The 27906-nt window shown below is 41.1% G+C and overlaps 1 protein-coding gene across 5 annotated transcripts in view; it reads left to right on the plus strand.

The window, feature by feature from the left end:
* cpq (carboxypeptidase Q) overlaps positions 1–27906 on the plus strand; it is a 133956-nt gene that overhangs the window by 96516 nt on the left and 9534 nt on the right. For 4 of the 5 annotated variants that reach the window (XM_007887892.2, XM_007887893.2, NM_001292880.1 and 1 more), the window contains 2 exon segments: positions 12181–12272; positions 19794–19995. In XM_007887892.2, coding sequence (XP_007886083.2) covers positions 12181–12272; positions 19794–19995 — 294 coding nt within the window. 5 annotated transcript variants of the gene reach the window in all.

Raw genomic sequence — 27906 nt, forward strand, 5'->3', positions numbered from 1 at the left:
GCGGAAGCAGGGTGATCGAAAGCATGGTCGAAGAGGAGGGTCTTTAGATGGGTCTTGAAGGAGGCAAGTGAGGGGGCGAGGCGGAGGGACTGTGGAGTGGAGTTCCAGAGGGTGGGGCAGAGTGCAGAAGGCCCATCCGCTTCTGATATTATTATTACTAAGTATTATAATACTAAGTAATATTATTAAGTCTGTTTTTTTTATTATAGACTCCAATTCAGAAAGCTTGTGCTCATATACAATAAGACAGGAGTAATGGACAATTGTCTCTGCAGATGTTATATGTATTTCTGTTCTTTTTCAACGTTAATGATTAAGTTTAAGGTTTTTGTTAAAAAAAATGCTTTTAAGTTAAATGAGAGGCAGTCTCATAAATTAGCACCCTGAGCTATTTGGTAAACTTTGCTGATCTGCAAATAACCACGTTCGTGTGAACAGAACGGTTGGAGTTTCAAGTTGTTGCTATTTACCCACAAAGAGTATAAGTGTCACCCTGCATCAATGATGATTCCCACCATAACAACCAAAGTGTATAATAGTACGTATCAATAACCTCACCTATCCATTTCTGTCTCTTGAGAGAATGTATCTCAAAGACATTCCCAAGCCACAAAAGTAATCAAACGAAAGCTGTAAGGTATTGATCAATTCTACATCTCCTGCATTCAATCCTGGCCTGCTTTCCCCCTTACATAACATTCAACACGTCCCCTCTCCACCAGCAATACGGAATTCAATCATAAAGCACTCAAGTTGCCAGCAGTCAGTTTCAGAGAATCATGCCTGCCTGCCTGTCTTTGTGATGAAGTGATATCCGCTTCAGGCAGACTCAAGAAAGAAATGAAGATGCTTCAAACAGGGTATCTCACCTTAAAAAGCAAGGGGGTAATCATGCATCCTATTGTGCAGTGCAGTTGTTGATGTGGGCTGAATGCTATTCTCCTTTTGGTAAGCTTTTTACATTTAAGCAGCTCGAAAACAGTTTTAAGATTATAATTTCAGTTCATATTAATACTTTCAAAATTGCATTGGAGTTATTCATAAGCACATGAACAAATTTGTGAAACTTATCAGGTCACATCAAGGAACTTGCTATACGGAAGGTATTTGATGCTGAGGAGGCAGCAGCAGTGTTGCTCTTTGCATTGTTACGCTGTGCCAAATCCAGGGCTTCAGTGGATGATAAGAACAAAAAGGAAACGTAAGTTAGTGATGGAAAGCAGCACAGCTTCCAGCTATTTTTTCTCCTGGTACAAGGTCTGAGCAGAGAAGTTCACATCCATAGCAACCCGTCCGCTCCCTCCGCTCAGCAGGCTCTGGCCTGCTTCATGTTCCCCACGTGGCTCGCCCACTATCGGCGGTCGGACCTTCAGCCTCTCTGCCCCACCCTTTGGAACTCCATCCACATTCCCTTTGCCTTGCTCTCTCCCTTGCCTCCTTCAAGGCGCATCTCAAGACCCTCCTCTTCGACCGCACCTTCAGCCACCGTTGTACCCTCCCTGCTCTCCACCCTCCCTGATCCTAATCCCATGCTTGGGTCCACGTCCCTGGCTGTCCAGCACCTTGGGACGTCCTCCCAATGTGAAAGCCACTATACAAATGTAATTTTGTATTGTGTTGGATGGAGTAGAATAATCCATCCATACGTATGTGTTTGTGCATTGGAGTTCCAACATGCGGCACCATGGATGTGGAAATTTTGCCCACAGTGGCCCATTTGCAGTAATCATTCCAGAATAGACACTCCACCGTCTTCCCACAACAAACTGTTTCTTACACAAGTTCAGTGTTGTGGCCGCTACCAGCCATCGTGGTAACCTTTTCCAGTCATGGAACCTCAGTGTAAAGAAATACTTATCTGAAGTCTGCCCTAAAATTGCCCTTCACTTCCCTGAACCTGAACCTTCTTCTTCTGCTGCCTTGGCATATCTGAAAATGATCTAGGTTTACTTTCTTTACCCTATTTAGTATCTTGTATGCTTCTGGGAATTTTCTTCTGTCATATCTTTACTCAAAGCTGAAGAGTCCTGGTTTAACAAGTCGATGTGCACAAGGACGAGAAGCTGAGGATGCAAGATCAGCATTTTCATACTTGTTTTGTTGAACTCTTGAACTAGTTTACTTAGAGATAGAAATTGAGCTGACGTACAGCCACATCTATGTGGTGACAAAGCTCCCATTCAAATCCTAGACATAGGAGATATTTTCTTCACATATTTTTCTTCATAGTGTGTTGGAAGTTTCTTTGTAGCATTCTCCAGCACTCTGTGTCTAACACTGCCAATTCACTTCACAATCATATCAAAAACTGAGTATTATTTGAAAGACCTTTGTGGAGTCCTGTAGCTCAGGGGTTGTAGAGCTCTCGCCTTGCAAGCGAGAGACCTACGTTCGATTCCCGGCAGGGCAAAACCTTGGGCAAGTTTCCTTACTCCATACGCCTGATAATAATCCCTCAAGAAAAAAACAATAATAATTTGGTCACTCAATCCATGACTGTTTGTGGGACACTGCTGTGCGCAATTGGCTGCCGGGTTTCGCCCACAAATATACAGTCAATTCACTTTACAGTATATTCTGTGAAGCGCTTTGAGACGTCTAGAAGACGTGAAAAGCACTATATCAAATGCAAGGATTATTATTATTATTAAGAAGCTTACACTCCATCCCAAAGACTTCAGCTTCTGAATTCATTTGCGGGGTCTCTGTCAGATGTGCGATATCAGTTGTCCTGAATTGTGGAAATAAAGAATCAAAGTATAATTTTCTGGGGGTGGGGGGGTTCTTTTAAGTCTGTTCAGGAAGCTTACTCTGTACACACCTCAGCGGGAGAATGAAGTCACCCAGTGAGTCAGAAGTTCGGTTTCGATGACTGATCGCATTCCCCCAGTACACCCTACTGTCTTCCCATCATAGCATCAAGCTGCTTTTTAAATCAGTCTAGTGTTTTGGACTGAACCACTCTTCCAGGAGTCATGCTCACATCTGAGTCCTGAATGTGAAATAATCTTGGGTATACAGTAAACCCCTGATAACTCGTCACTCCAGGAAAAGGGCTCAGTTACGAATTATCCCAAGTGGCGAGTTAGGCACATGTATAATAAATACATAAATAAATGTGGTCGGGATATTGACGGCATGATGATTTAAGTGGTAGTGACAAGTTAAGCTAGGGTCAAGTTATCAGGAGGTTACTATAAATTGTGATATATATATTTCTAGAGCACTGAACTCCCAGGACAGGTTTTTCAACATGACTTTTGAGGAGTATTTAAATACAGTGGATGCAACAGCATGTTAATGTTAGTGCATTAAGCAATTAGTTTGAGAACTTAAATGAGATTAGATGAAGGCTGTTTTCTCACATATGCTCTTAGTTTCAAGGTGTTATTAGTTTCAACCCCCTTCCTAAATACAGGGTCAAAGCACTGGACACCTTTTACAAATGCAAGTGACAGATATTAACTCGTTTGATAGCCTATATTTGCTTCCAATGCCGGTTTGTAAATTGGCAAAATTTAAAAAAGCTACTTCTGCCCTAAGATTACAAACCAAGCTAGAAAAGGTGAATAAATCTAAATCTAAAAGTTAAAATGTTACTAATTTATACTGTAATCCAGTTACTGACTTTGTGACCACCTCAAGTGTTGAAACATACATCAAAAGACAAGCTTCACTTGGATAAAGATAATGATAGATTTCCTTTTATGTGTAGGTGTGCTATAAATAACATGGCTTAAAAACTAGTGCAGTGCGCAACAGCAGAAAACCTGAATTCCATTCTCTTCAGATCAAAGAACGAATTTGAATAGCTGGGATTCTGTTTCCATACATGGAATTACACTAAGAGCAGATCTTTCAAGGAGCCCTTCACTGCCAAGTGCACATCACGACAAGATATTTTTATATTGTGATAATTGACTCTTTCCATCCAGTGCTGGATCCGCACGGATGATATTGGAACAATGCAACTTGCTGACATATGATATTGTTCCTGAACATGTTATTCCCTACTGGCACAAATGAGGTGTGCTAGCAAACATTGTCTCTGACATACTGGCCAGATATACTATAGATTTACTGATGGCTGTTTCATCCAATGATTCTCCTTAGATGCGGAGCAGTTCCTGAAATGTAGTGGATTCCAGAATATTGTTCACTTCATTTGTTAGATTGAGGCCTCAAAATGGGGTGAACATGTAACCTTAAATGTATTAATTACCATATCGCTAGAATGTCCATATCTGATGATGTCGCAGTCAGTGACTGTCTTTGTGGAAACATCTAATAATAATAATCCTTGCATTTGATATAGCGCTTTTCACGTCGGGAGGATGTCCCAAAGCGCTTCACAGAACACACTGTAAAGTGAATTGACTGTATATTTATGGGGGAATGTGACAGCCAATTGTGCACAGCAATGTCCCACAAACAGTCGTAGATTGAAAATGACCAATTTATTATTGTTTTTGTTTTTGGAGGGATTATTATTAGATGTGTAGAGTAAGGAAACTTGCCCAAGGTTTCGCCCTGCCTGATCTCTGATGTTTGTGAATGTATTTGGATTGATGTTACTTGCAGAAGCCATTGAACTTTTCCATCAGCAGAATGCGGTGTTTCAGCATCAGCATTGCTATGAGACATCCTCACAAGATGAAAAGCATTATATAAACGTAAATTGTTGTTGTGGAATCCTGGATTTACTTTAAAAATAGAGATAACAGAGAAAGTAAAAAATAAAGTCTTTAAAATGTTTTGATTTAAAACAGTGTGTAAATGCTTGCTTTGCTTTAATAAGGTTTGAATGGAAGCAATGGACCTGCTCTTTGCATTTCCTTCTTGTCATCGCTGTAACATTGGTATTTATTTCACCATCACAGTGCGTCAATTCAAAACCAGAAAAAGTGCAAAACAGACTGATCTTAAGCAATCAGAATTTCCCTACGCCTATCAGTAACAAAGAAAGAAACTTGTCATCGGTAATGTACTTTTTAAAATTCAACTCAGAGAATGATGTCAAACAACTTTTTCATGGATTCCTATTAATTATTGGAAACTATGATGCGATGTTTCAACCAACTTGATGTGATAATTTTAATTATCAAATGAGTTAACGTCAACTTTGTTGCTGAACCACATATTCACACCTTTCGTTTTAAAGAGTGAGAAATACTCCACTGAGAGGGTTAACTGAGCTAGTTGCTGAATTAACATTCACAGTCAAAAGGAAAAATGTCTGAATCACCCTGAGTGAATGATTGCATCAATTGATGTTAATTAGCTCCTGCATACTACAGTATACTATATAGGGTTCAGTACCAACTCCTGCTGATGTCAGTAGATTTTTCATTGGAAAGATCATATTGATAATATAATAAGAATATAATAATCCTTGCATTTGGTATACTGTAGCACCTGATCACATCAATCAGACTTTTCTGTGACTTTACGTATGTATATTTACATATGTAAATATATTTTGCAGGCAAACCACGTCCCCCGCCCCAACCGCCCTACCATCGGTGGTCGGGCCTTCAGCCTCTCAGCCCCCAGGCTCTGGAACTCCATCCCCCAGTGCCTTCGCCTTGCTTCCTCCCTTTCCTCCTTCAAGGCCGGTCTCAAAACCTTTCTCTTTGACCGTGCCTTCAGCTCCCCTCTCGACTCTCTTCCCCCTCCTCGCTCCCTCCCTTCCCTCCCCTCACCCTGACCATTTCCCCCCTCCTTGCTCCCTCCCTTCCCTCACCCTGACCATTTCCCCCCTGCTCGGGTCATGACCCAACTGTGCAGCGCCTTGGGACGTCCTCCTGACGTGAAAGGCGCTTTATAAATGGAATCTTGTTGTTGTTGTTATTGTATATTGGCCCACAAACAGCCATGAATTGAATGCCCAATTTTATCTCCAGGGATTATTGATCAGGGCACCAGGCGAAACAGATTCTTTTCCAGCCTAGAAGTTGAAGAGCGTTTTTAGATTGGCGCCTTCTAGAAACAGAGAGGTGTCTCACTAGAGAAAGTGAGAACACTGTCTCTTTTGCTCATGATTCGCAATTAGTCGTTTTGTAAATTGGTACTCGCTAAGTGGAAATCACAATGTAAATCCTTCACTCTGATCCTGATCACCAATATCACACTATGAGACCCGAGACACGGATAGGTTTGTCAACCGGGGGAAGAAACGTATTCAGAATTTCTTCACAGTAGGTTTTCCATTTAAAACATCCACTTTAAACCATAAACTTAGTTTTTAGTCTGAATGCAAACACAAAACATGTTTTGTTAAATTCTTTATTTAAAAACAAACCTTCAGTTTTTCCCAAATTTTGGTCGAAGAATCTCCAATGATCCAAACACACAGGATGAATGTAAATGGCAGGACTGAAACCATCCTTCTGTCCATCTCAAATGCAGCTGTAGCCTGTTAGATGACATATTGCTTTTACCAAAAACCTTTTAAAAACTACATATAATATCCTTACCAGTTTATATCTGATTTTATACAGTAAACCTCACATAAGCCATTATCAGTTGGGACCATACATTTAATGTGACTTATGCGAATAATGAGTTATGTCTAACTTATAATATAATAATAAATAATCCTTGCATTTGATATAGCACTTTTCACAACTTCTAGTCGTTTCAAAGCGCTTCATAGAATATACTGTTAAGTAAATTGACTGTATATTTGTGGGTGAAATGCAGCAGCCAATTGTGCACAACAGTGTCCCACAAACAGTTATGGATTGAAGTGATCAATTTTTTTTGCATAGAATATAAACTCTTGAACGGGACTTGGATAGGTGTACGACTTGGGCAATTATACAATTTATTCAGATCAGATTTATGCAAGATTTACTGTATCTGTAAATTATTTTGTCTTTGCAAAAAAAAGTTTTAAACAACGAATAATGTAAGCGCAGTGAAAGGTATTATTGAAAATAGGTAAAAGTGTGCTATGCTTCCCTTTGCGATGCTGCCCATTTCCTTTTCCATTACTTCCATTTGCAGGGGTACAGTAGTAGGCTTTATCCTTTCACATACAACCCGCTTTTTCTTATCCTTTTGCCCAGCAACCGTTGCCTGGAAACTGCTATATCTGCTTCAGATCAAAGACAGGTTCCGGAGTGACCCTGGGTCAATGAGCACAGAGCTGTCTCCACACTCCATCAAGGGTAGAATCCACTCCAATTATCACTTCAAGTAAATATATATCCAGTTTGAACACACTGCACAGTAGTAATCACAGTGTCGCCTGCCGTGCTGAAACATAATTGAACATCTGACAGAAAACTGTTACACTGAGTAAGCCAATACAGGTAGCAGGCAACTCAGAATGTTTCCTTATCTTTAATTTCAGGCTTTGAAGTAACAATGTATAGTCCCACCGGTTAGAAATCTGGTGGTGGTGGGTGTGGGGCGGTGGTTGAGGGCAGGGGAACCACAACAAAGTAAATCATTTCGGGAATTCAGATGCTCAAATATACTGCACCTCGTAGAATTTAGAATGGTAAGAACTTAGGAAAGCATGGCATTAGAAAGGGAATTGATATGTACAATTCATACCATTTCATGGATGCTCATGCATCCATTCAATTTCCCCAAGGCAGGTTCTACCTCAGAACCTGATGTTCTGATTAACATCTGATTAACAAGGCTCATCATGTAATTATCCAATATGCAACCATTCCATCTTTCTTTGATGTTGATACTAAGTCTGTACCCTGAACCCCACCCACATATTACCTCCTTGAATTACAGGACAAGAGTCATTGTGTTTTATGTTATATTTGATCACCGCAAAAAAAGAGTATAGGTTCTTGTATTCCAGGTGTCAAACTTACTGAGTCAAACTCACTCAGCCTTTGAGGCCAGAAGAGCAACTAAAGAATGAAGCATAGGGCCGAGAAACCCATAAAAATGCATCATTCATGTTACTTCCTGTGAAAATGGCTGCCAGCGAGCACACATCCTGTGTGTTGTGTGTGCAGCAAAGAAAGCTGGCAACTGCTCTTGCATGTCCACGGTACATACATGTTATGGGAGGACTTGCACAATAGCGCGGTAGTGTGATAATGGGGTTGTGCTGTATTTAAACAATGCAGCACTGGAGTTGAAACCTCTTTGATTTCCCATCAATGTCAGGTTTAATCGCACCTGTGCTGAGCTCACCTTCAATTAGTTCAGGTGCTTCTGTGCCAATGAAGATTCGATCAAGCAGTTGCATACACAATCAGGGATCTGTCTAGGTTTAATTTAACTCAAATGGTATTGTTGCCCTGTACTTTGTGGGGATTTGCCCTTCTTATATATCGAAGTAAATGCCACCAACAGCCCGGATTCCAAATCAATAAATTACTCTAGGTGTGGCCTGTCCAGAGCACTTTATTATGACATGTGGGGATCTGAATGCAACTGATTTGGCAGGACAGGCAGCAAGAAGCTGTTGTTCTTAACATTTGTTGTCATTGGCTTAGCTTTGTTTTCCTTCACATTTTTGGTGTCAGAATTCGTTTGAATGAGTGAAGCTGTTTGCGAAGAAAAGCTCTGGAACCATGATTTCTGCAAGACAGGAAATGGTATATTGGAATTCTGCTCTTGGGTTGGTTGCTGTGACTATCCAGCCAGATTTGAGTTGTTATTGATTGTTAGCTGTGATTGTTTCTTTGATCGCATGACCCACAGTGTGATAGGGTTATCGCGCTTCACTATTGCAGGTATAATACACAAGCGCTCAGCTGCCGCTGTGATAGCTGCAAGCACTGAGATTGAAAACACATTTATATCGCAAGGGTCAGAAGGTAATAACAATTTGCACTGCTTGGAATTCAGATCGAAAAAGAAAAGTAATGTGAAACCAAAAAAGGCAGTCTCTGGAGTGCACATTGTGATATCTGTGTGGAAAGAGAAACAGTTCAATTGGCAGTTATCTGAAACCTTCTGAAGTCTCCTTGCAGGAATGTGGCCGGTTGGATACCTATACATTGGAACTCTATTTTTCCAGCTTTTTACTAGTTTTTAATTCTTATTCAACCATTTTACAGCCTTCTCCCTGGAATGGCTGCTGTCAATGCTGCTCTGTGTCAGCAAACAGCAGGGCTACACGTGGGGATGGCTGGTCCTCTTGACTAGTGCCCTGAGATGGATGCTCCAGCATTGTGAGGCACTCCCTCTAGTGGCTGAAATGAGAAGCCACCGATGTCAACGACATCTGGGTGGGATTGGGGCAGGTGGCCTGGGTGGGATTACAGCACTAAACTGCTAAAACTCTTCCTGATCAAAGAAATGACATGGGCAATCATATTCCAGAGGGAATTTATTGGAACGAAACAGAGGGCAGAATAGTGTATAATATTTGTTCTTACTTTGGGATTGGCCAAATGGCATTTTCTGGTCTTGTACATTCTTATAATGTTCCTGTGTAAGGCTTCCCTCCAGTGTAATGCAATTTCACTTCTTTGCAATCCTTTAATCAGTAGTGGACAACTTGTGGCCTGTGGGCTGAAGTGGCCTGTGGAGCTGTCAAGACTTCCCCCAAAATTCTCACTAGTCTAGGTAAATCCATGTAGTGTTTTCATTTTTTTCTTGATTAAATATTTCTTGATTTTTGCCATAAAGATTAGTCACCCTGCTCTAGTGTTCCAATTAGTCATTCCTGATAGCTCTATTATTCATTCCTGATAGCTCATCCCTTTAATCATGGGAATCATCGGCATTGCTCACCTCTGTACTCTCTTCTAGTGCCCTTAAAGCCATTGTTTAGCGATAGCATAGCTCAGTGCAGAGTACTCTTTTTGATGCTCACCAACACAGAATGCATCAATTTCATTGTTACTACACTTAATAAGAGAGAGATTCCATCTGCTTTTTTCTTACTTTCATGCATCAATCTTCTATTTTGTCAAAGAGTTTTGCCCCTTCGGGGATATGAGCTCTTTAAAGAACAAAATTATATTTAAAATTGAGGCTTAAAGTCAGATCTATGCATCACATTTGCAGCATGCTGTTGATGAAAACATTTGATACAGACTTTGAAATGCCATTGTTGCAATTTTGCCGGCATCTCTGTCGACAAACCCCTGTACCATATATCAGACTGCATGTAGTTGCAGGCTGCACAAAACTCTGTCTGTGGCAGTAACCAGTGCAAAGTACTTTTAATCCTACGTAAAATGAGAATGAAACAGGGTCCCATTGTTTTTTAATGGAATTTTATTCATTTTGGTAGGATGAGGTTACTCTGTTACTGTCAGTCTACATTTAGATTGTCATCTTCATGTCACTTCCAGTTAACTAAGTATCATGAGGCATGCAAAGATGCTTGAATGGGCATGGGGAATGGTTGAAGAGTTTTTTTTAAAAGAAAGATTAATTCTGTCTTTTTCAAGATTATCATTATTTCCTCAATTGTTTTAAAGCGTTTGAGCCTGAAGGGCAAATACAATTTGCAAATGAAACTCAGTTGAAACAGCTCATATGATTAAAATGATGCAACTGGATTAAAACAAGCCATTTCGGAATTCCCTTGGTTCACAGTCTTTACAGAACATATTCAAGTGAACATCTGAATGCCTTTTGCTAATCGGCTTATCTGCAGTTTAACCAGAGGCAGTGTTTTCAACTCACTCTAAATGGACAGTGGAATTATCTCTGCAGCCTTTCACTAAATGCAAAATGTGGATTTATTTCTCAGTGAGCTTGCTGCATTGGCCTGACTTATAACTTGTTCAGAAAGTAAGGTTCAATCTTCTGTTTTCCATTATAAAAATTGCAGGTTGAGTAAATTTGGAATAACTTCCACATTGTGTGAATGTAGTTTTCTAGTCAACAAAACACAGCACTTGTGGGAAAAGCAAAACATCTCATTTGCGCTCACCAACTGCAAGCTATGCGGTTTTAGCTGGTTAAACTCCAGCAGTATCCCAACACACACTCTGGGGTCCCCAGGCCTTTGCTCTTGCCAACCTGTGCTTTATATTCTCCGGAATTAGGTAAGCAGTTTATGTCCCTTGGGGAGAGAGTGTTCTTTGCATTCCAAAATGGGAATTTCCATACGTTGGTGGGATGCATGGAATTCTTGGGTTGCTTTGGATATTCTTAAACACGTATGGGTTTCTGCCAGTGTCAGACACTCGCTGGACCAAAAGAAAAAGTACAACTATCTTGGCTCTTGTTATATCCTCTATGTGCTGTTCAAAAAGGAGCTGTACAAAAGATGTTAATAATCCAGATCAAAGAGTATAATGGTTACTCTCCAATAATCTCCTTCTCTAGCCCAGTTTAATGGTCCACTGACACTCATAGTCTAGGCCAGAACATGGAGAATTTCCACTTCGGTGAGGATAGATGGAATAAATGGAGAAAATTAGAAATAAGAGGATGGTAAATTCCAGTGTAAATTTTGTAAATTAAAGATGCTGAACTGGCATTGCTCATTACCTCCCTTTTCTCTTAGGAACAGTAATACTCTGGCTCTCCCAAAAGTTACGACAAATGTTTGCACCTTCACACATGTAAATTTACTGACCTTTGTAGTACGCCCATATTATTTGCTGGCTGTATCACCTCAAAACATTTCATAAGTAAATCCTATGGAGTGGAGTAACTATTTTTGTGAGCAAACACAACAGCTATTTGCACCACCAATGTCTCACCAACAGCCATGAGGCAAATAATCAATTAATCTGGAAGAATGTTGGCCAGAACACGGGGAGAAACTCCTTTGTCTTTCAAATAGTGTTGTGGGATCTTTAACATCAATCTGAATTGGAAGACAGGTCCCGAATTTAACTTTTCATCCAACTGTGCAGCACTCCCCCAGAACTGCACTGGAGTGCCAACCTAGAACGTGAACCAAATTGTACATAACCAAAGTGAGGAAATGTCCCAAGATGCAGACTATAAATGATTATGGTCAAGGTCAATAAATTTACCAGCCAGCAGAGATGTCCAGAAAATCACTCTCTAAAGGCAGTATACAACATGACAAAGTTTGGTTTGGGCATGGGACTTTGACTGTGAACAAATTAAGTGGGAATTTGCAATTAATCCAATGTAAATATAATAAGATTCTACCTTATAATTGAAAGCTAGTAAGTGTGAAGCAGCTATGGTAACATGATATTTTGAATTATCTTATGTTGCTTTGTAGCAGATTCCATAACTTCTGAATGTTTTTTCAAGGTCTTCGTCCCAAACGCACTATACGTTTGGTCCTCTGGACTGCCGAGGAACCAGGTGGTGTTGGAGCAAGCCAGTATTATGAGTCTCATAAGGTAATGGATGGTAATTATTATTATGATTATAAAGAAAGCTCCCTTTATCTGGAGTTTTTTTCCCTATTTGTTGGTGTGGTTCACTTGATCATGTTTTTGTTTCTGGGTCAGAAGTTTTTGGGTTTTATAAGATCGTAATCTAGGCAGATGCTCTGGTGTTATAATGAGAATGAGTTGGATTGTTGGAGGTACTATGCTTTGAATCAGATGTTAATTTGAGGTTCTATCTCTCTAATCTGGTGATGGATGTAAAATTCACATTGTACTATTTTGGAGACCAGTATAGGAAGCTCTCCTGCTGTCCTGACCATTGTTTAGGCTTCAGACAGATTAGCTGTGTAAAGCGTTCTGAGATATCGTTCGGCGTGGAGGGCGCAATATAAATCCAAGTTGTTGTTGTTGTTCCTCTATGATAGCTCACAAAAAAAATCTCAGATAAAATGTGCTTATTTCCAATATCGCTGTTTGTGGGATGTTGCTGCTCAGATTAGCTGTCATGATGCCTACATCCAGTTACAGCACTCCAAAGTAACCCGCTTGCCTGAATGTTTGAGATGTTTTGATGGTATTAGACATATCAATGCAACTGCTATTATGTACCATTCTTCAGCCTGGACAGCAAGCAAGCAAACTGTTCTGAGAAACATTGTAATCTAATGATGAGGTTCTGTCACCAGATTCCGGATTTATGGAAGTACAGTAGAGTGACCAATATCTACATGAATTTGTAGAGGCCCATTGTGGATAAAAGGTCTGTGGCTCTATCTGTTTGCCTTTCTGCCTCTGTGTGTGTGAGTGCGTGTGCGTGTCTTTAAATGTTTCCGTGTGTGTCTGTGACTCTCCTGCTCCAATCTTATATTTAACTGGATTGGATCTCCAGGATTTCAACCTAAAATTCTCTTAACGTTTCATCTTGTTTGAGAAATTGAAGTGATTTCTTTACCGCCACTATGGCCATAAGAGATTAAAGATAGACTTGGATGATTATATATCTCCAGAGATCTGGAATACTGCACCAATTGGCTAAAAATATGTGAATCCAGACAGTCATTTGTTTCATTCAGTGACAAAAGCTTTGGTACCTGTCATCCAGCAATGTATTTCTGAGTGGATGGGGGAATGAATGTCTTTGTGGTACTTACTGACAGTTCATCCACAAGATAAAGTGAAAGCTTCTTCCCTTTGAATTTATAGCCCCTTCATTGGCAACATCAAAAGACTTGCTTTAGGCTCTTGTTGTGAAGTGACCATCTGGAGCAATCCTCACACCTTTACTAAACACTATTGTCTTCTTTCATTTTCCCCTTCAATTTTCTCCCACTGCTAACTCATTACTGCGGAACAATTCCACAAGCATTATTTGCTCTGTGGCCATGATTCACTGTGTGAACCCAGGCAGTGAGTGTCAGAACACCATTCAACCTTTGGGGGCATTAGAACTAAACTTGTTGCTTTCCTTAACCAGTCGCACACACATGCATTTTCCAGTAAGGGTTATTGGATAGCAGTCAAGATCTAATTTACATGCGATCCAAACAGGAACCCTGGCTCATGTCTTGCTTCCCTAATACAGGAGTCCTGAGGCCTATTGTAGTGCCTCTATTACCATAGTTTGCTCAGCACAAACCATCGTTTAGATCTGAGACTGGTGTGGCTCAGTTTCACACTAAGTAGTCAGAAATTAAAGAATTTTGATGAATTGGATTAACATGTAAATCAAACGAAATGCCCGGCCCCGATTGATTTGTATTCTTACCTGTTTTAAATATTCCGGTTCATTTGGACAAGAATCTGGTTAGTCCAGTCAAAATGCCGCGCTGCACTTACTCACTCAGGCATTCTGTGTGTCCAGTGGCTCCATTCAGCCATGAGGGGCTCCCGCAAGTAAAAGGGAGGAGTCAAATTGCGATTGACAGTGGACTCCAGCCATTCACAACCAGCTGGAGTTGGGCTGTCAATCAGTGAGGGGGCGGAGGAACAGGGAAGAACAAGGAAGTGAAATTGCGATTGATTGACAGCTGAGCCTCTTGTCATTGGCTGGAGCCCAAACATTCACAAGTGACTGCCGGCTGTCAATCACCTCAGCGCCACCGCTAATTGGTCCCCTTCCCGTCCAAATGGAAGGGCAATGGGAGGGAGGCGGCACCGCTGCTCCTCTGCTGGGCGGACACTGCTGCACTCTCAGTTGCAGCCAAACAAAGATAAATATATTTTACTGAATTGTGTGCAAGTGTTTGAAGTTTAACTGCTTAGTTATCATTGCTTCAAGTGAAACAACATTATTACCTATTATTATATGGGGTTTGCGTCCATCTCTGATGTGTCCGGTTTAACTGACTTCCACTGTATTTGTCAGTGTGTGTGTATGATTGTGTTTGTGTATGTGCAGGGGGTGGGGGTAATATGATAATAGGGGAAGATCACATGACATGGAGAACACATCAGACAGTGTAAAATTCCAGGACAGTTATTGGAGTCAATTTAGTAATACATTTATCATATGGGACATCAAATGTAATAATAATAATAATAATAATAATCCTTGCATTTGATATAGCGCTTTTCATGTCAGGAGGACATCCCAAAGCGCTTCACAGAACACTAAAGTGAATTGACTGTATATTTGTGGGCGAACGCGGCAGTCAATTGCGCACAGCAATGTCCCACAAACAGTCGTAGATTGAAAATGACCAATTTATTATTGGTTTTGGTTTTGGAGGGATTATTATTAGGCGTGTGGAGTAAGGAAACTTGCCCAAGGTTTCGCCCTGCCTGGAATTGAACTCAGGTCTCTCGCTTGCAAAGTCGAGTGCTCTAACCATTGAGCTACAGGACTCCTGAATGTACCAGAACATGTAGGAAGTGAACCCTGATATCCTTCTCCATTGGTGACATTTGTGAAACCAGATCCACAGTATTGGACTCTCTTGACTGTCAACTAATTCCTACTGAGAAACGCAGAGTGAGTGGCCCGTCTCCATATATCAGGATATGTTCAATACGATAAATATTGAATGTACTTCAAAATTTAATGCACTGGGATCTATAATTGACAATATGCAGATGCTGACCATTAAAAACAGCAATATTTGAAATGTGTGCTTATACTGGAATTTCCATATTTTCACTGCTTTTGTTTGATTGGCACTTCAAAGACTCCACTGACCCGGTGGTTTCAGCCTCATGGACAATGGGTCTAGCACAACAGATTGGATTTCAAGATCCTCACACTTGTTTTCAAATCGCTTCATGCCCTGGCATCACCCTAACTCTCTGACCTACTTAGCCCACAACCCAAAACTGCCTCTGTTCGACTGGCTCCAGCCTCCTGCATGTCCCTCATGCCCTCCGTTCCACCATTGGTGTCCGCACTTTCAGCCACTGTGCCCCGAAACTCTGGAACACCCTTCGTCTATCCCTCCACTTTGCCCCTTCCTTCCCCATCTTCAGATCGTACCTAAAGACCTTCCTAATTGACCATACCTAAGGTCACCTCCCCTTACACTGGCTTGTCGTCGTGCTCCACCACTGTCAAGTACTCTGGAACTCTTTCCTGTGTGTGGCGTGCTATATAAATGCAAGTTGTTGTAGTTTCACAAGGTTGCATTCAAAGAACAATAAAGATAATTGTAAAGGTAGACCATCTGGCTGCCTTGGATACTGGTCGGTAACAGACACCAGAATATCAATATTGTCAATTGACTCGTGTTTCATCATTTGTAATTGAAGGCCACCTCCTGACCAGAGAACGGTCATTACACTTACATTTTAATAAGAGAATTTCTATTTTGGGGTGTCAGAGATTTGCAGATGCATGAAATATGTTTAGTTGCATTAGGAGAAATCTTACAGGGATGAAGTATTTCACATCAAGTGCAAATGGGTCGGAACATTTCCCAGAGCTTGTAGAGTATTTAGGAACAAGTGAAATGCAATTGATTTTATTTAATATAAGTCTGACATTAAACATTTTACAGAATCAGGACTGTGAGGCAGCTGGGAAATGCAATCTTCTGCAATTGCCCTGAAGGGTCTGGATTTCAAAAGACTTAATTTTACCATAATTTTGCAGAGGCAATGCTTGGCTTCCCTTTCCAACTATTTGTACGATATCACGAGTTTTTCTATCTAGATGATCTACAAATTTTAACTGGTTACTTCAAAATAACTGGATGGACGAATCACCTATTTACTACTTAATAGGTTTCATTTCAATCAAATCTTGAAAAATAACCGTTTCCGAGTTCAGGAATAACCTACAAGTTTAGTAAAGGACTGCAGTAAAGTTGCCAACACTGAATTTCAGCTGTAAACAACAACAACAATAATCACTAAGAGATTGCTTTCAACACCTGTGCCATGGTTAGATTCAAACTCAGGCCCTTTGATACATGTAAAATAAAGGAGCATTGAATTACATTTTAGTCATTGCACCTAACACTCTACCACCACAAAACCAAGGCCATTGATCAAGATTAATGCCTTCTTATTACAGTACTCAATCACCACTTGGGGAAAATAACAGAAACCTATATAAAAAAAGGAATAAAATTAATTATAGCAACACAGACAATTTTGCAATTAAATATATGGTTTTTTTTATCCTTATTATTTCTTTCCCCACTTCAACCACATTCCAGTCATGAAGGCATCATTGTGATTGCTCACATGGTGGAGTGATTAATGTTACGAAGCAAGCAATAAGGAAAACAAGATTCAGGATAGGTTTTGCTCGCAGAAGAAGCAATTTGCAATGGAATGTCGCCAGAAGCAAAACTGATCACCTTCAAAAGATAATTAAATTCAAGTGCTGCTTTACACTGGCATCATTTGCCCACAAGCATGGGGGACACCAGACTTGATTTAAGCAGCACTGTGTTTTCCCACAGCATGTTGTCTGATGATTGAATGATGCTTAACTAGTGTCATGGGAGTGAGAATCTGAATGCCTTTCATCATCTGTTTTTTTAAAAAAGTCATTTGTGGTCAGCAGAACACAATTCAGGCAGGTCCCCTGACAGCAATTGACTGTGTGTGGTTGACTTAAATGAACTCATTCCAAAGCTAAATGATTAAAGCATCTAAAGAGTTCTATGGAGGCAACACTGCTGAAGCCTGGACATGGCATTCTACACGGCATTCCCCTGTGGCGCACATGGAGTTGCAGGACTTTCAGCAAGGACCTGAGCTCTCATTAAAGTCAAAGTCTCACAATGCTGTATGACATCCAAGGGATTCTTTGGAGGAAATGCTGTTTATATCGCACTCAGTGATGGCGTGGCCACCACACTCTTTAACTGCCCACATTAAACAAAATGCTTGCAAGTAAATGTTACTGAGCATAATAACAATGGTCCTTGTATTTGCTGTAACACCTTATCATGTTGTCAGTGTCTCAAAGTGCCTCACAGGATTTACTGTAAAGTCAGTGACTGTGTATATGCTTTTAAAAATGGCTTCCAGACTTAATTTAAAAATTCTGTGCAATCTTACATTTTAAGACAATGATCTTAAGGTTAAAACTCAGAGAAATTTGGGGCCTGTGGCTTGATGCCATAGTGGCACATCTGCAATCAAGGAATTGTGCAGACATATCTGTGGCCAGTCACTCACTGACACCTGCACTGAAGTTCCGTCCATGCATTTTGCACTCTTCACTGGTCAGACACAGTGTTGTTGGTGTACGTCCCATACTCACCCGAGTGACCCCGGAAGATTCATGCCCATATTGTCACTCTGGTTATAGTCACTGAGCTCTTTTTACTTGGAGTGACGATATATCAAGAGTTTACTGTGTGCTATGTAATACAACTATTACATATTTACATCCAAGATGTACCTCTTTGACCATGCTTTCGTTCATCTTTCTCCTCTCCACGCTTCTTGGCTCACATCCCAGCTCAGGTGCCCAGAGGCAGCGTTAAACTTTTTAAACTCCTCCCGACGTGAAAGGCGCTCTATAAATGTAAATTTTTATTGTATTGTATGTAGAATAAATTTCTGATAACTCGTCATTCCAAGGAAAAGAGGTCAGTGATGAGTTATCCAGAGTGGCAAGTTAGGCATATGCATAAATACATAAATAAATGTAGCTGAAATATTGACAGTATGATGACTTAAGTGGTAGTGACAAGTCAAACAAGTAATAATAATAATAATCCTTGCATTCGATGTAGCGCTTTTCATGTCTTCTAGACATCTCAAAGCGCTTCACCGAATAGACTGAAAAGTGAATTGACTGTATATTTGTGAGCGAAACTCGGCAACCAATTGCGCACAGCAGTGTCCCATAAACAGTTGTGGATTGAAGTGACCAATTTATCATTATTTTGTTTTGGAGGGATTATTATTAGGTGTGTGGAGTAAGGAAACTTGCCCAAGGTTTCGCCCTGCCTGGAATTGAACTCCGGTCTCTCGCTTGCAAAGCGAGTGCTCTAACCACTGAGCTACAGGACTCCACATTTAGAGAGGGATACCAGGCCACTTTGGTGTTCATACCCCACACAAGCCCCCACTACCCCCTCACTCGCATACACAGCAAGTTTTCTGCTAAATACTGTACATTGAAGCTATTTACTTCACCCATGAATGCGACACAGACGGACTCCTGTGTGTACCAGTGTCGACTTGACAATTTCAGAAAGAATAATATCGACTTGTCAAGTAACACAGTAAGACAGGCCATTTAATCACAGTGCATTCCATCGAGAGCGTCAGAAAGAGAGAATTACACACCAAGTGTCTGACAACAACCTCGGCCTGTGTGTTTGTGTATGTGTATGGGGGGGTGGGGGGGAACGGGGGAGAGGAGGTACAATGGTCCAGTCACCCAGCTTGGAGCAGAATCCTTCCTGATGAGACAACAGCTTCTCAGCCATGGCTACCGGATGCTGAGCTCTCCATTGGCTTCATCTGGGACACGTGTCTAGTTATTAGGAGTTTAGTGTATTCCATAGCATGTATTACATTAGATTCAATAATTGTAGAACTGACAGTAACCAAAAACAAAAGTAAAATCTCATCCATACAAATCAAAGCGAATAATCAATTTGAAATATTAAAATTACAATATAATAATAATCCTTGCATTTGATATAGCGCTTTATCACATCTTCTAGATGTCTCAAAGCGCTTCACAGAATATACTGTAAAGTGAATTGACTGTATGTTTGTGGGTGAAATGTGGAAGCCAATTCCACACAGAAGTGTCCCACAACAGTCGTGGTTTGAAGTACCAATTTTATTATTTTTTTTGAAGGATTATAATTAGGCATATGGAGTAAGGAAACTCGCCCAAGGTTTTGCCCTGCCGGGAATCAAACCCAGATCTCTCGCTTGCGAGGCGAGCGCTCTAACCACTGAGCTACAGGACTCGAAGTTAATGCCAGCATAGCAAAATATGTGTGCTTTGAGTCAAGTAATTTATTTGTTCTGATGATGAAGAATGAGCTTGTCATCTTTGACTAGAAAAGTTAATTGCTCAAGATAAGAGCTAATTTGTTTTTTTCTTTCCTCCGTTAGGCAGACCTGCCAAACTTTAATCTGGTGATGGAATCGGATAGTGGAACGTTTACCCCATTTGGCCTGAGGTTTACCGGCACCAACCAATCCCGGGCCATCATGAAGGAGATTATGAAGCTGCTACAGCCGATTAACGCCACAGCTTTGTACGAAAATGGGGGAGGTACCGACATCGATTACTGGATAAATGCTGGTGTGCCAGGTGAGATACGAGAAAGGAATGCAATAAATAGTGCACAAAATCCGGTGAGGTCTAATTTGTTTTTTATTTTAATGTGGAATTTTCTATAAGCAATCTCATTCAAATTCCCTTAGAAGCATCGCTAAAAAGTATATCAGGTTGGTGCTGAGTCCCTGCGATTCAGAGTGACATTCAAGCACTCCGGGACACTACCCTGCGTGAAGGGCACTATATAAATGCAAGTTGTTATTAACATTATTCCAGCACCTGGCAAAGTACCCACTTGCACAATTTCCTTAACAAGGAAATTTTATAAATATGCTGTAATTTAAACCCCATTATTTATTCAATGTTGTGTTTTAGTGAAGAAGAAAACTGTAATCAGTAGTGTATAGCAAACAATACAATAACTGCTTCATGGTAGTCAGGTAATTGGAATCATCTTCCAGCAACGTAAATCAACTAAAAGCCTTTTCCCAGTCACACAGTGAAGATCACTTATTAAATAGGAGTCTTAAATAACATCTCTTTATCTTTACTGTGTGATAACCTTAAAACTAGAATTATGGCCGCCTTCACTTATTACCTTAAATCTCACTTATTCAGAAGCTTTATGGCAATTTTCCATAATTATAGTTCGATGTATCCATCTTTTTTATTTTCCATGGGATGAACAATAGTATACTTGGCAATCCATTATGTATTGTTTTGAAGATGGGTTGGACAAGGTTATTGAGCTACATGATCTGTGATTCCCTGTCAAGGAAGCAATATTCCATGAACTGTCTGGCTTATAGGGTTAACAGGAGCTGAGTGGGTAGAGTCGCTGCTCACAGTGACTGTTCTGCTGCTCCAAGTCCTTCTGATGAGGCAGCCTGGCTGTTCCGTCATCAGCAATGACCTGGAGTAATTGCCGTAATATTATAGAACACGTAAAGTATTAATTGACAGCTACCGTTGATCACAAGCTCAAGTTGGCTTCATAGAAGATAAGAAAAGCCAGAAGGAATCTAAATGTGATAATAAAATTGTACTTAATGTCTTAATGAAGTGGTATTCAGCGCTCTGGGACATCCTCCCGATGTGAAAGGTGCTGTATAAATGTAAATTTGAATTATATTGCACTTCGATATCAGACATTTTTTCATGCTTCATTGTAACAGTCTGTGAGATACTGGACCAGGTGTTATAATGGGGTTGCCTTGTAGTAACTTTTCGGAGTTGGTAACATGTGGCCACAATGACTTGTAGCAACTCTGCTTTTGGAGAAGAGCATCTACTATTGGAGAAGAGCTCCTGTGGATCTGCGGAGATTAAGAAATGCAGTGAAATAGATACTAACAATGAAAGAACAGGTTATTGAGATGTATCACTCTCTAATTCCCACTCCCTTCCTCCTCTCTTGAAGGCATTCACTTTGTTTGGGGTATAGTTTCATAGGCATGAGACACCTTCCCAACTTTAAAGGAGAATTAAAGTGAGGATTTCATGGTGCTTATCAGTGATAGTTTATCTCAGACAGCTTGTGAAGCAGGGTGTTAAATTAGGTGTACAGAAGCTGTATTAACAAGTTTACCGGATTGAATTGCAACACTGTATTTCTCATTGTCTCACACTTGAGTTCCAGTAGTCATAGTAGTGACCTTTGATGCTATAATAATACCCAGTATAACATGGAAATAACAAACACTGGAGAGGAAATGGAATGGCAATTGTATAAAACAAAAGAGAAATAGTGGTGGTTTCCAGATAACTTTAAAGAATGTAGTTTACGTAGACAAATAGAAGCTATTGAACATATTTACATAGAATTGTGTGTAACACCAAAATAAGTTACTTGACCCAACTGCCAGTGTTTATGTTCCTCATGAACTTCCATGATTCCTTTACCCTTTCCCTAACCCCCTCCCATACCCCCGAGTCCCTTCTTTCTTCTTAAATGTTTTGATGTTTTCTGTTTTAACTACAGCTTCTGATTGTGAGTTCCACATTCTCACCATCCTATGTAAAAAGACGTTCCTCCTGGATTCCCTTTTAAATCTGCCCCTGGCTATCTTATCTTTATAATCCCTGGTTATGGATTCACCAACAAGTGGAAAAAGCTTGTCTTCCTGTATACCTGTATTCACTTATTACATTTCTCACATGTTCTGTCACTTTGAGAGTTATTAGATTTCTCTCACTGTGCAATAAACTTTTGTAATATTTGCTCTGTGTTATACACATCAATCATAGCTCACTCTGTGTTATCTCAGACACATGTGGAGTCCTGTAGCTCAGTGGTTAGAGCACTTTCCTGGGCAGAGCAAAACATTGGGCAACATAGAAACATAGGAATTAGGAGCAGGATTAGACCATTCGGCCCCTTGAGCCTGCCCCGCCATTGAATAAGATCATGGCTGATCTTCTAACCTAACTCCATCTGCCCGCCTTATCCCCATATTCCTTAATCCCTCTATCCTTTAGAAATCTATCAATCTCAGTCTTGAATATGTCCGAGGACTGAGCATCTATAGCCTTCTGGGGTAGAGAATTCCATAAATTCACTACTTTCTGAGTGAAGAAGTGTTTCCTCAACTCTGTTCGAAAGGGCTGTCCCTTAATCTGAAGACTGTGACCCCTAGTTATAGATTCTCCTACCAGGGGAAACAGTCTCACACTGTCTACTCTGTCAAGCCCCATAAGAATCTTATATATTTCTATAAGATCACCCCTAATTCTTCTATATTCTAGAGAATATAGGCCTAGTTTACTCAACCTATCCTCATAGGTAAACTCCGTCATGCCAGGAACTAACCTAGTGAATCTACGCTGCAGCCCCTCTAAGGTGAGTATGTCCTTTCCTAAATAAGGATACCAAAACTGCACACAATATTCTAGGTGCGGTCTCACCAAGGCCCTATACAGTTGCAGCAAGACTTCCCTACTGTTGTATTCTAACCCTTTTGCAATAAATGCCAACATGCCATTAGCCTTCCTAGTTGCTTGCTGTACCTGCATACTAACTTTTTGTGACTGGTGTACAAGGACACCCAAATCTCTCTAAACACTAACACTACTTAGTCTCTGCCCCTCTAGAAAATAATCTGCTTTTCTGTTTTACTGCCTAGGTGAATAACTTCACAATTCCCCACATTATATTCCATATACCACCTTCAGCATCATCAGCATCCAAGGCTGCACTCTCCACCTCTCAAAGCCAGTCAGGAACCTTGGCGTTTTGTTCGACCCTGAGCTGTCCTTTCTCCCTCACATCCGCACTACAACTGGCACCGCCTTCCATCACCTTCGGAACATCGCCAGACTACGGCACTACCTCACCCCTCACGCTGCTGAAACCCTGGTCCACGCCTTTGTCACCTCAAGGCTGGACTATGGGAACTCTCTCCTCGCCGGCCTTCCCGCCACCTCCCTCCACAAGCTGCAGGTCATTCAGAACTCTGCAGCTCGTGTACTGTCCCGCACCAGGCTTCGCGACCACATCACTCCCACCCTCGCTCGCCTCCACTGGCTCCCCATCCCCCAGAGGATTGATTTCAAGATCCTCATCCTCACCTACAAGGCCATTCACGGCCTTGCTCCCTCCTACCTCTCCAACCTACTATCCCCTACCTACCTGCCCGTACCCTCCGTTCCTCTGGCTCTGGTCTGCTCCACGTCCCCCGCCCCAACCGCCCTACCATCGGTGGTCGGGCCTTCAACCTCTCAGCCCCCAAGCTCTGGAACTCCATCCCCCAGTGCCTTCGCCTTGCTTCCTCCCTTTCCTCCTTCAAGGCCGGTCTCAAAACCTTTCTCTTTGACCGTGCCTTCAGCTCCCCTCTCGACTCTCTTCCCCCTCCTCGCTCCCTCCCTTCCCTCCCCTCACCCTGACCATTTCCCCCTCCTTGCTCCCTCCCTTCCCTCACCCTGACCATTTCCCCCCTCCTCGCTCCCTCCCTTCCCTCCCCTCACCCTGACCATTTCCCCCCTGCTCGGGTCATGACCCAACTGTGCAGCGCCTTGGGACGTCCTCCTGACGTGAAAGGCGCTTTATAAATGGAATCTTGTTGTTGTTGTTGTTGTTGTTCTTGCCCACTCGCCTAGCCTGTCTATTGCCCTTTGCAATCTTTTTGTGTTATCCTCAGAGCTTACTCTCCCACCTAGCTTAGTATCATCTGTGAATTCAGATTTTTTAAGTTCTATGTCCTCATCTTGTTCATTGATATAGATTGTAAATAGTTGAGGCCCAAGCACTGATCCTTGTGGAATTCCACTAGTCACATCTTGCCAATCTGAGAAGGGCCCGTTTATCCCTACTCTCTGTTTTCTTCCCGTTAGCCGCTCTCCAATCCATGCTAATATATTGCCTTTAATTCCATGGGCCCTAATCTTGTGTAGCAGCCTTTTATGTGGCACAATGTCGAATGCCTTCTGAAAATCTAAATATGCTCCATCTAACCTGCTAGTTACATCCTCAAAAAACTCTAAAAGATTTGTTAAGCATGACTTCCCTTTTGTAAAGCCATGTTGACTCTGCCTAATCATATTATGGTCTTCTAAGTACCCCACTACGATGTCCCTAATTAAGGATTCTAGAATTTTCCCTACCACCGATGTCAGACTGACTGGTCTATAGTTCCCCATCTCTCGAACACCCTTCTTAAATAGTGGTGTTACATTTGCTATCTTCCAAACAATGGCAAGTTTCCTTACTCCACATGCCTCTGTTTACCTAGCAGTAAGTAGGAACCTGGTTGTTAATCGATTGAGGGATCGCTTTTCTAGGGGTAATAATTCTTTCAAAATAAATAAATAAATTGGTCACTCAATCCACAACTGTTTGTGGGACACTGCTGTGCACAAATGGCTGTCGCGTTTTGCCCACAAAATTTACAGTCAATTCACTTTACAGTATATTCTGTCAAGCGCTTTGAGATGTCTTGAAGACGTGATAAGGCGCTATATCAAATGCAAGGATTATTATTAATATTATTAGCCGTGGCTTGCTCTGTGTTATGCATATTGGTCACGGTTTGATCTATTACGCACGTTAACCATGGCTCACTCTAAGGTATACACTTTAGACATGGTTACCTAGTAATCAGCTCCCTGGTTCTTTCTGTGTAAACTTTCAGTGGTTTCTGATTTGTGATTTTTTTCCCCCTAGGATAAATTTCATTTTGCTAGATCACCGCGTAAATAATGTTTGTATTTTCTAGTGTTTTGTTTGAAAGCACTTATCCTTGTTCAAATAATGGGGTGAAACACATGATATTTGATGGGATAATTGCATATCATATTCCACATTTTTTCAGCCCCATTGAGTGTTGAAGTGAAGAAAAGAGGTCCTGAGAACAATCACAGTGAAGCTTGTTCACAAGCGCTCTGATACACTACCCTGCGTGAGGAAGGGGTGCTACATAAATGCAAGTTGTTCAGAAATATTCAAACATTTCTTCCTTGGCAATATTGCAGCATGAGAGATCCAAAGCGAAATGTCCAGCAGATGATTGAACCTATTTGTCTGAAATACTCCTGTCAGGAAACCAAAAAAACATTAAAGGCAAGGAAGAAAGTTTCTCCTGTTGGGTTTTGTTTTGATCTGCTCGGTGTTTGACCATGCAGAAACACATCATTATGCTTAAGAGTGTTCATGCTGGTGTAAAACTGTGACTTGATTTTTGAACATATAAGGAGCTTGTGATTTAGGAAGGATATTACTAAGGACTTTTTTTTAATGTACATTAATCACGTGGCAATGTCATTGAATAGAACAGAGTTTCTTCCCCTAAGGCAGACAAAGATGGATATGGCTAGATCATGTGAAATGGTCTTTTACTTTTGTTGTCCATTGTGCTTCAGAAATCAAATTCCTCAATCAGGTTAATGGCTCTTGACAGCAAAATTCTGAGTAGTTTAAAGCACAAAAACTCAGAATGCCTGTCTGTATTGTGCAGTTGCCAGTACTCAGTGCTTTTGTATTTGTCAAGTATGAATTTGAAAAAACTGTGCACAGCTCAATATCTATTTATACTCTCTACCTCCATTTATCCATGAAGTTAATCAGTCAATGGAAAACAGAGTGCTCAAGCATTGCACTAATGGGAGGACTGGATCTTGAACATTGAAATAAGAGTATTGAAGACTCCCAAACATTGATGCTATAACTGATATTGATATGTGAACAAAAAGAATGGCTAATGAGAGGGTTCTTCAGCTATCAAGGGACAAGGGAGAAATGCTGAGGCTTATCTTCATGAGCAAAATTACATAGTGTGTGAACACATTATTCAGGAATTAGTGGGATAGTTGCTGGGGTTGTTACAGTTTGAAGACTTTGATAATAATAGTAATAATAATAATCCTTATATTTGATATAGCGCCTTGTCATTGAGCCATCTCAAAACACTTCACAGAATATACTGTAAAGTGGATTGACTGTATATTTTGTGGGCAAAAGAGATCACAAGGCAGACAAAGATGGATATGGCTAGATCATGTGAAAGAACAGAATGGTGTAACATTAGAGGTCAATCCAAACTACCCTTGTTGAGATTAAAAAATATAGAACCAGACTGGACACCAACCTCAGAACATTGAAGGCACATAATCAGCTCAGACTCCATCTAATCAAATACCTGGAGTGATTACACTATGGTAGCTATTTTGCTCTTTATACCGCAGAAGATCTTGATTGGAACTACAGAGGATATATGTACAATTATTATTTCAATTTAAATTAACATTAATAACATAATTATATTTGTAATTTAAAATTGCATTCTGAGGATTTATAAACACAGTGAAAGATTCACCATACATCAAATGGAGCAGGATAACATTTCGCCTACAACAATAAACTTGGAAATACAATGAATGTTTTAATCAGCCCCTGTAATAGGACTCGTTTCTACATGATAAGTGCATATCGCAACATTCTGTGAATCTAGTGAACAGTTTATGGTACCCCCTCGAGCCCATGGTGAACAGCAGTGTCCCAGGGGATGTTTAAAAAGTCTTCATGTAACTGACTGGGATGTCTTAGCTGCTGGAGCTAATGAGGGGTGGGAAAAACTGGCTAAAAACATGGGTTTTGAAGGCAGAGATTGGACAAAGCACAAGGACTCCGGGATGGAGAGAGCACGGGCAGGATGGCTGACAGCACTGAATGGGAGACAAAGCAGGCCTGTGTTTGCTGAGATGGAGGTAGCAGCTGGGGCAGCAGGGTTGGAGGAGGTCACAGGTGTAGGGTTTTCTTTCTAAATAAAAAAAAACTAAAGATCAAGCGAGGTCCCTTGACAATAAGATGGGTGAAACATTGGGAGAGAAACACAGCAAGGTGGAAATGTGCAATGTGAAAATGCCATGTCCCCCTTCCACTCATCAGCTCTCCAGCTAAGGCATCCCAGTCACTATAGAAAATAATAATAACATGGGCATTGCTCTCTGTTGGCAGATATAAGGGGTGAAGCCTTAGAGGCATTTGAAAGTGAGAATTAGAATTTTGATCTGCTGGGAAATGGGAACCAAGAGAGAATGTTTGTGATGGGTTCACAGAGCCTGGTGTGAGAGGACATGAGCTGCAGAGTTCAGGATGGACAATAGCTTGTGTATGGAGGATATGGGGAATCTGGCGAGAAATCATTGTAATAGGCGATGAAGGTCTTAACAACCTTAGTGAGAGATAACAACAACAACAACAAGATTCCATTTATAGAGCGTCTTTCACATCAGGAGGACGTCCCAAGGCGCTGTACAGTTGGGTCAGGACCCGAGCAGGGGTGAAATGGTCAGGGTGAGGTGACGGAAGGGAGGGAGCGAGGAGGGGAGGGGAGCCGAAGGCTCAGTCAAAGAGAAAGGTCTTGAGACCGGCCTTGAAGGAGAAAAGGGTGGAAGCGGCGAAGGCACTGGGGGATAGAGTTCCAAAGCCTAGGGGCTGAGAGGCTGAAGGCC

This window comes from Callorhinchus milii, unplaced genomic scaffold, assembly GCF_018977255.1.
Source record: "Callorhinchus milii isolate IMCB2004 unplaced genomic scaffold, IMCB_Cmil_1.0 Scaffold2, whole genome shotgun sequence".
Lineage (NCBI taxonomy): Eukaryota > Metazoa > Chordata > Chondrichthyes > Chimaeriformes > Callorhinchidae > Callorhinchus > Callorhinchus milii.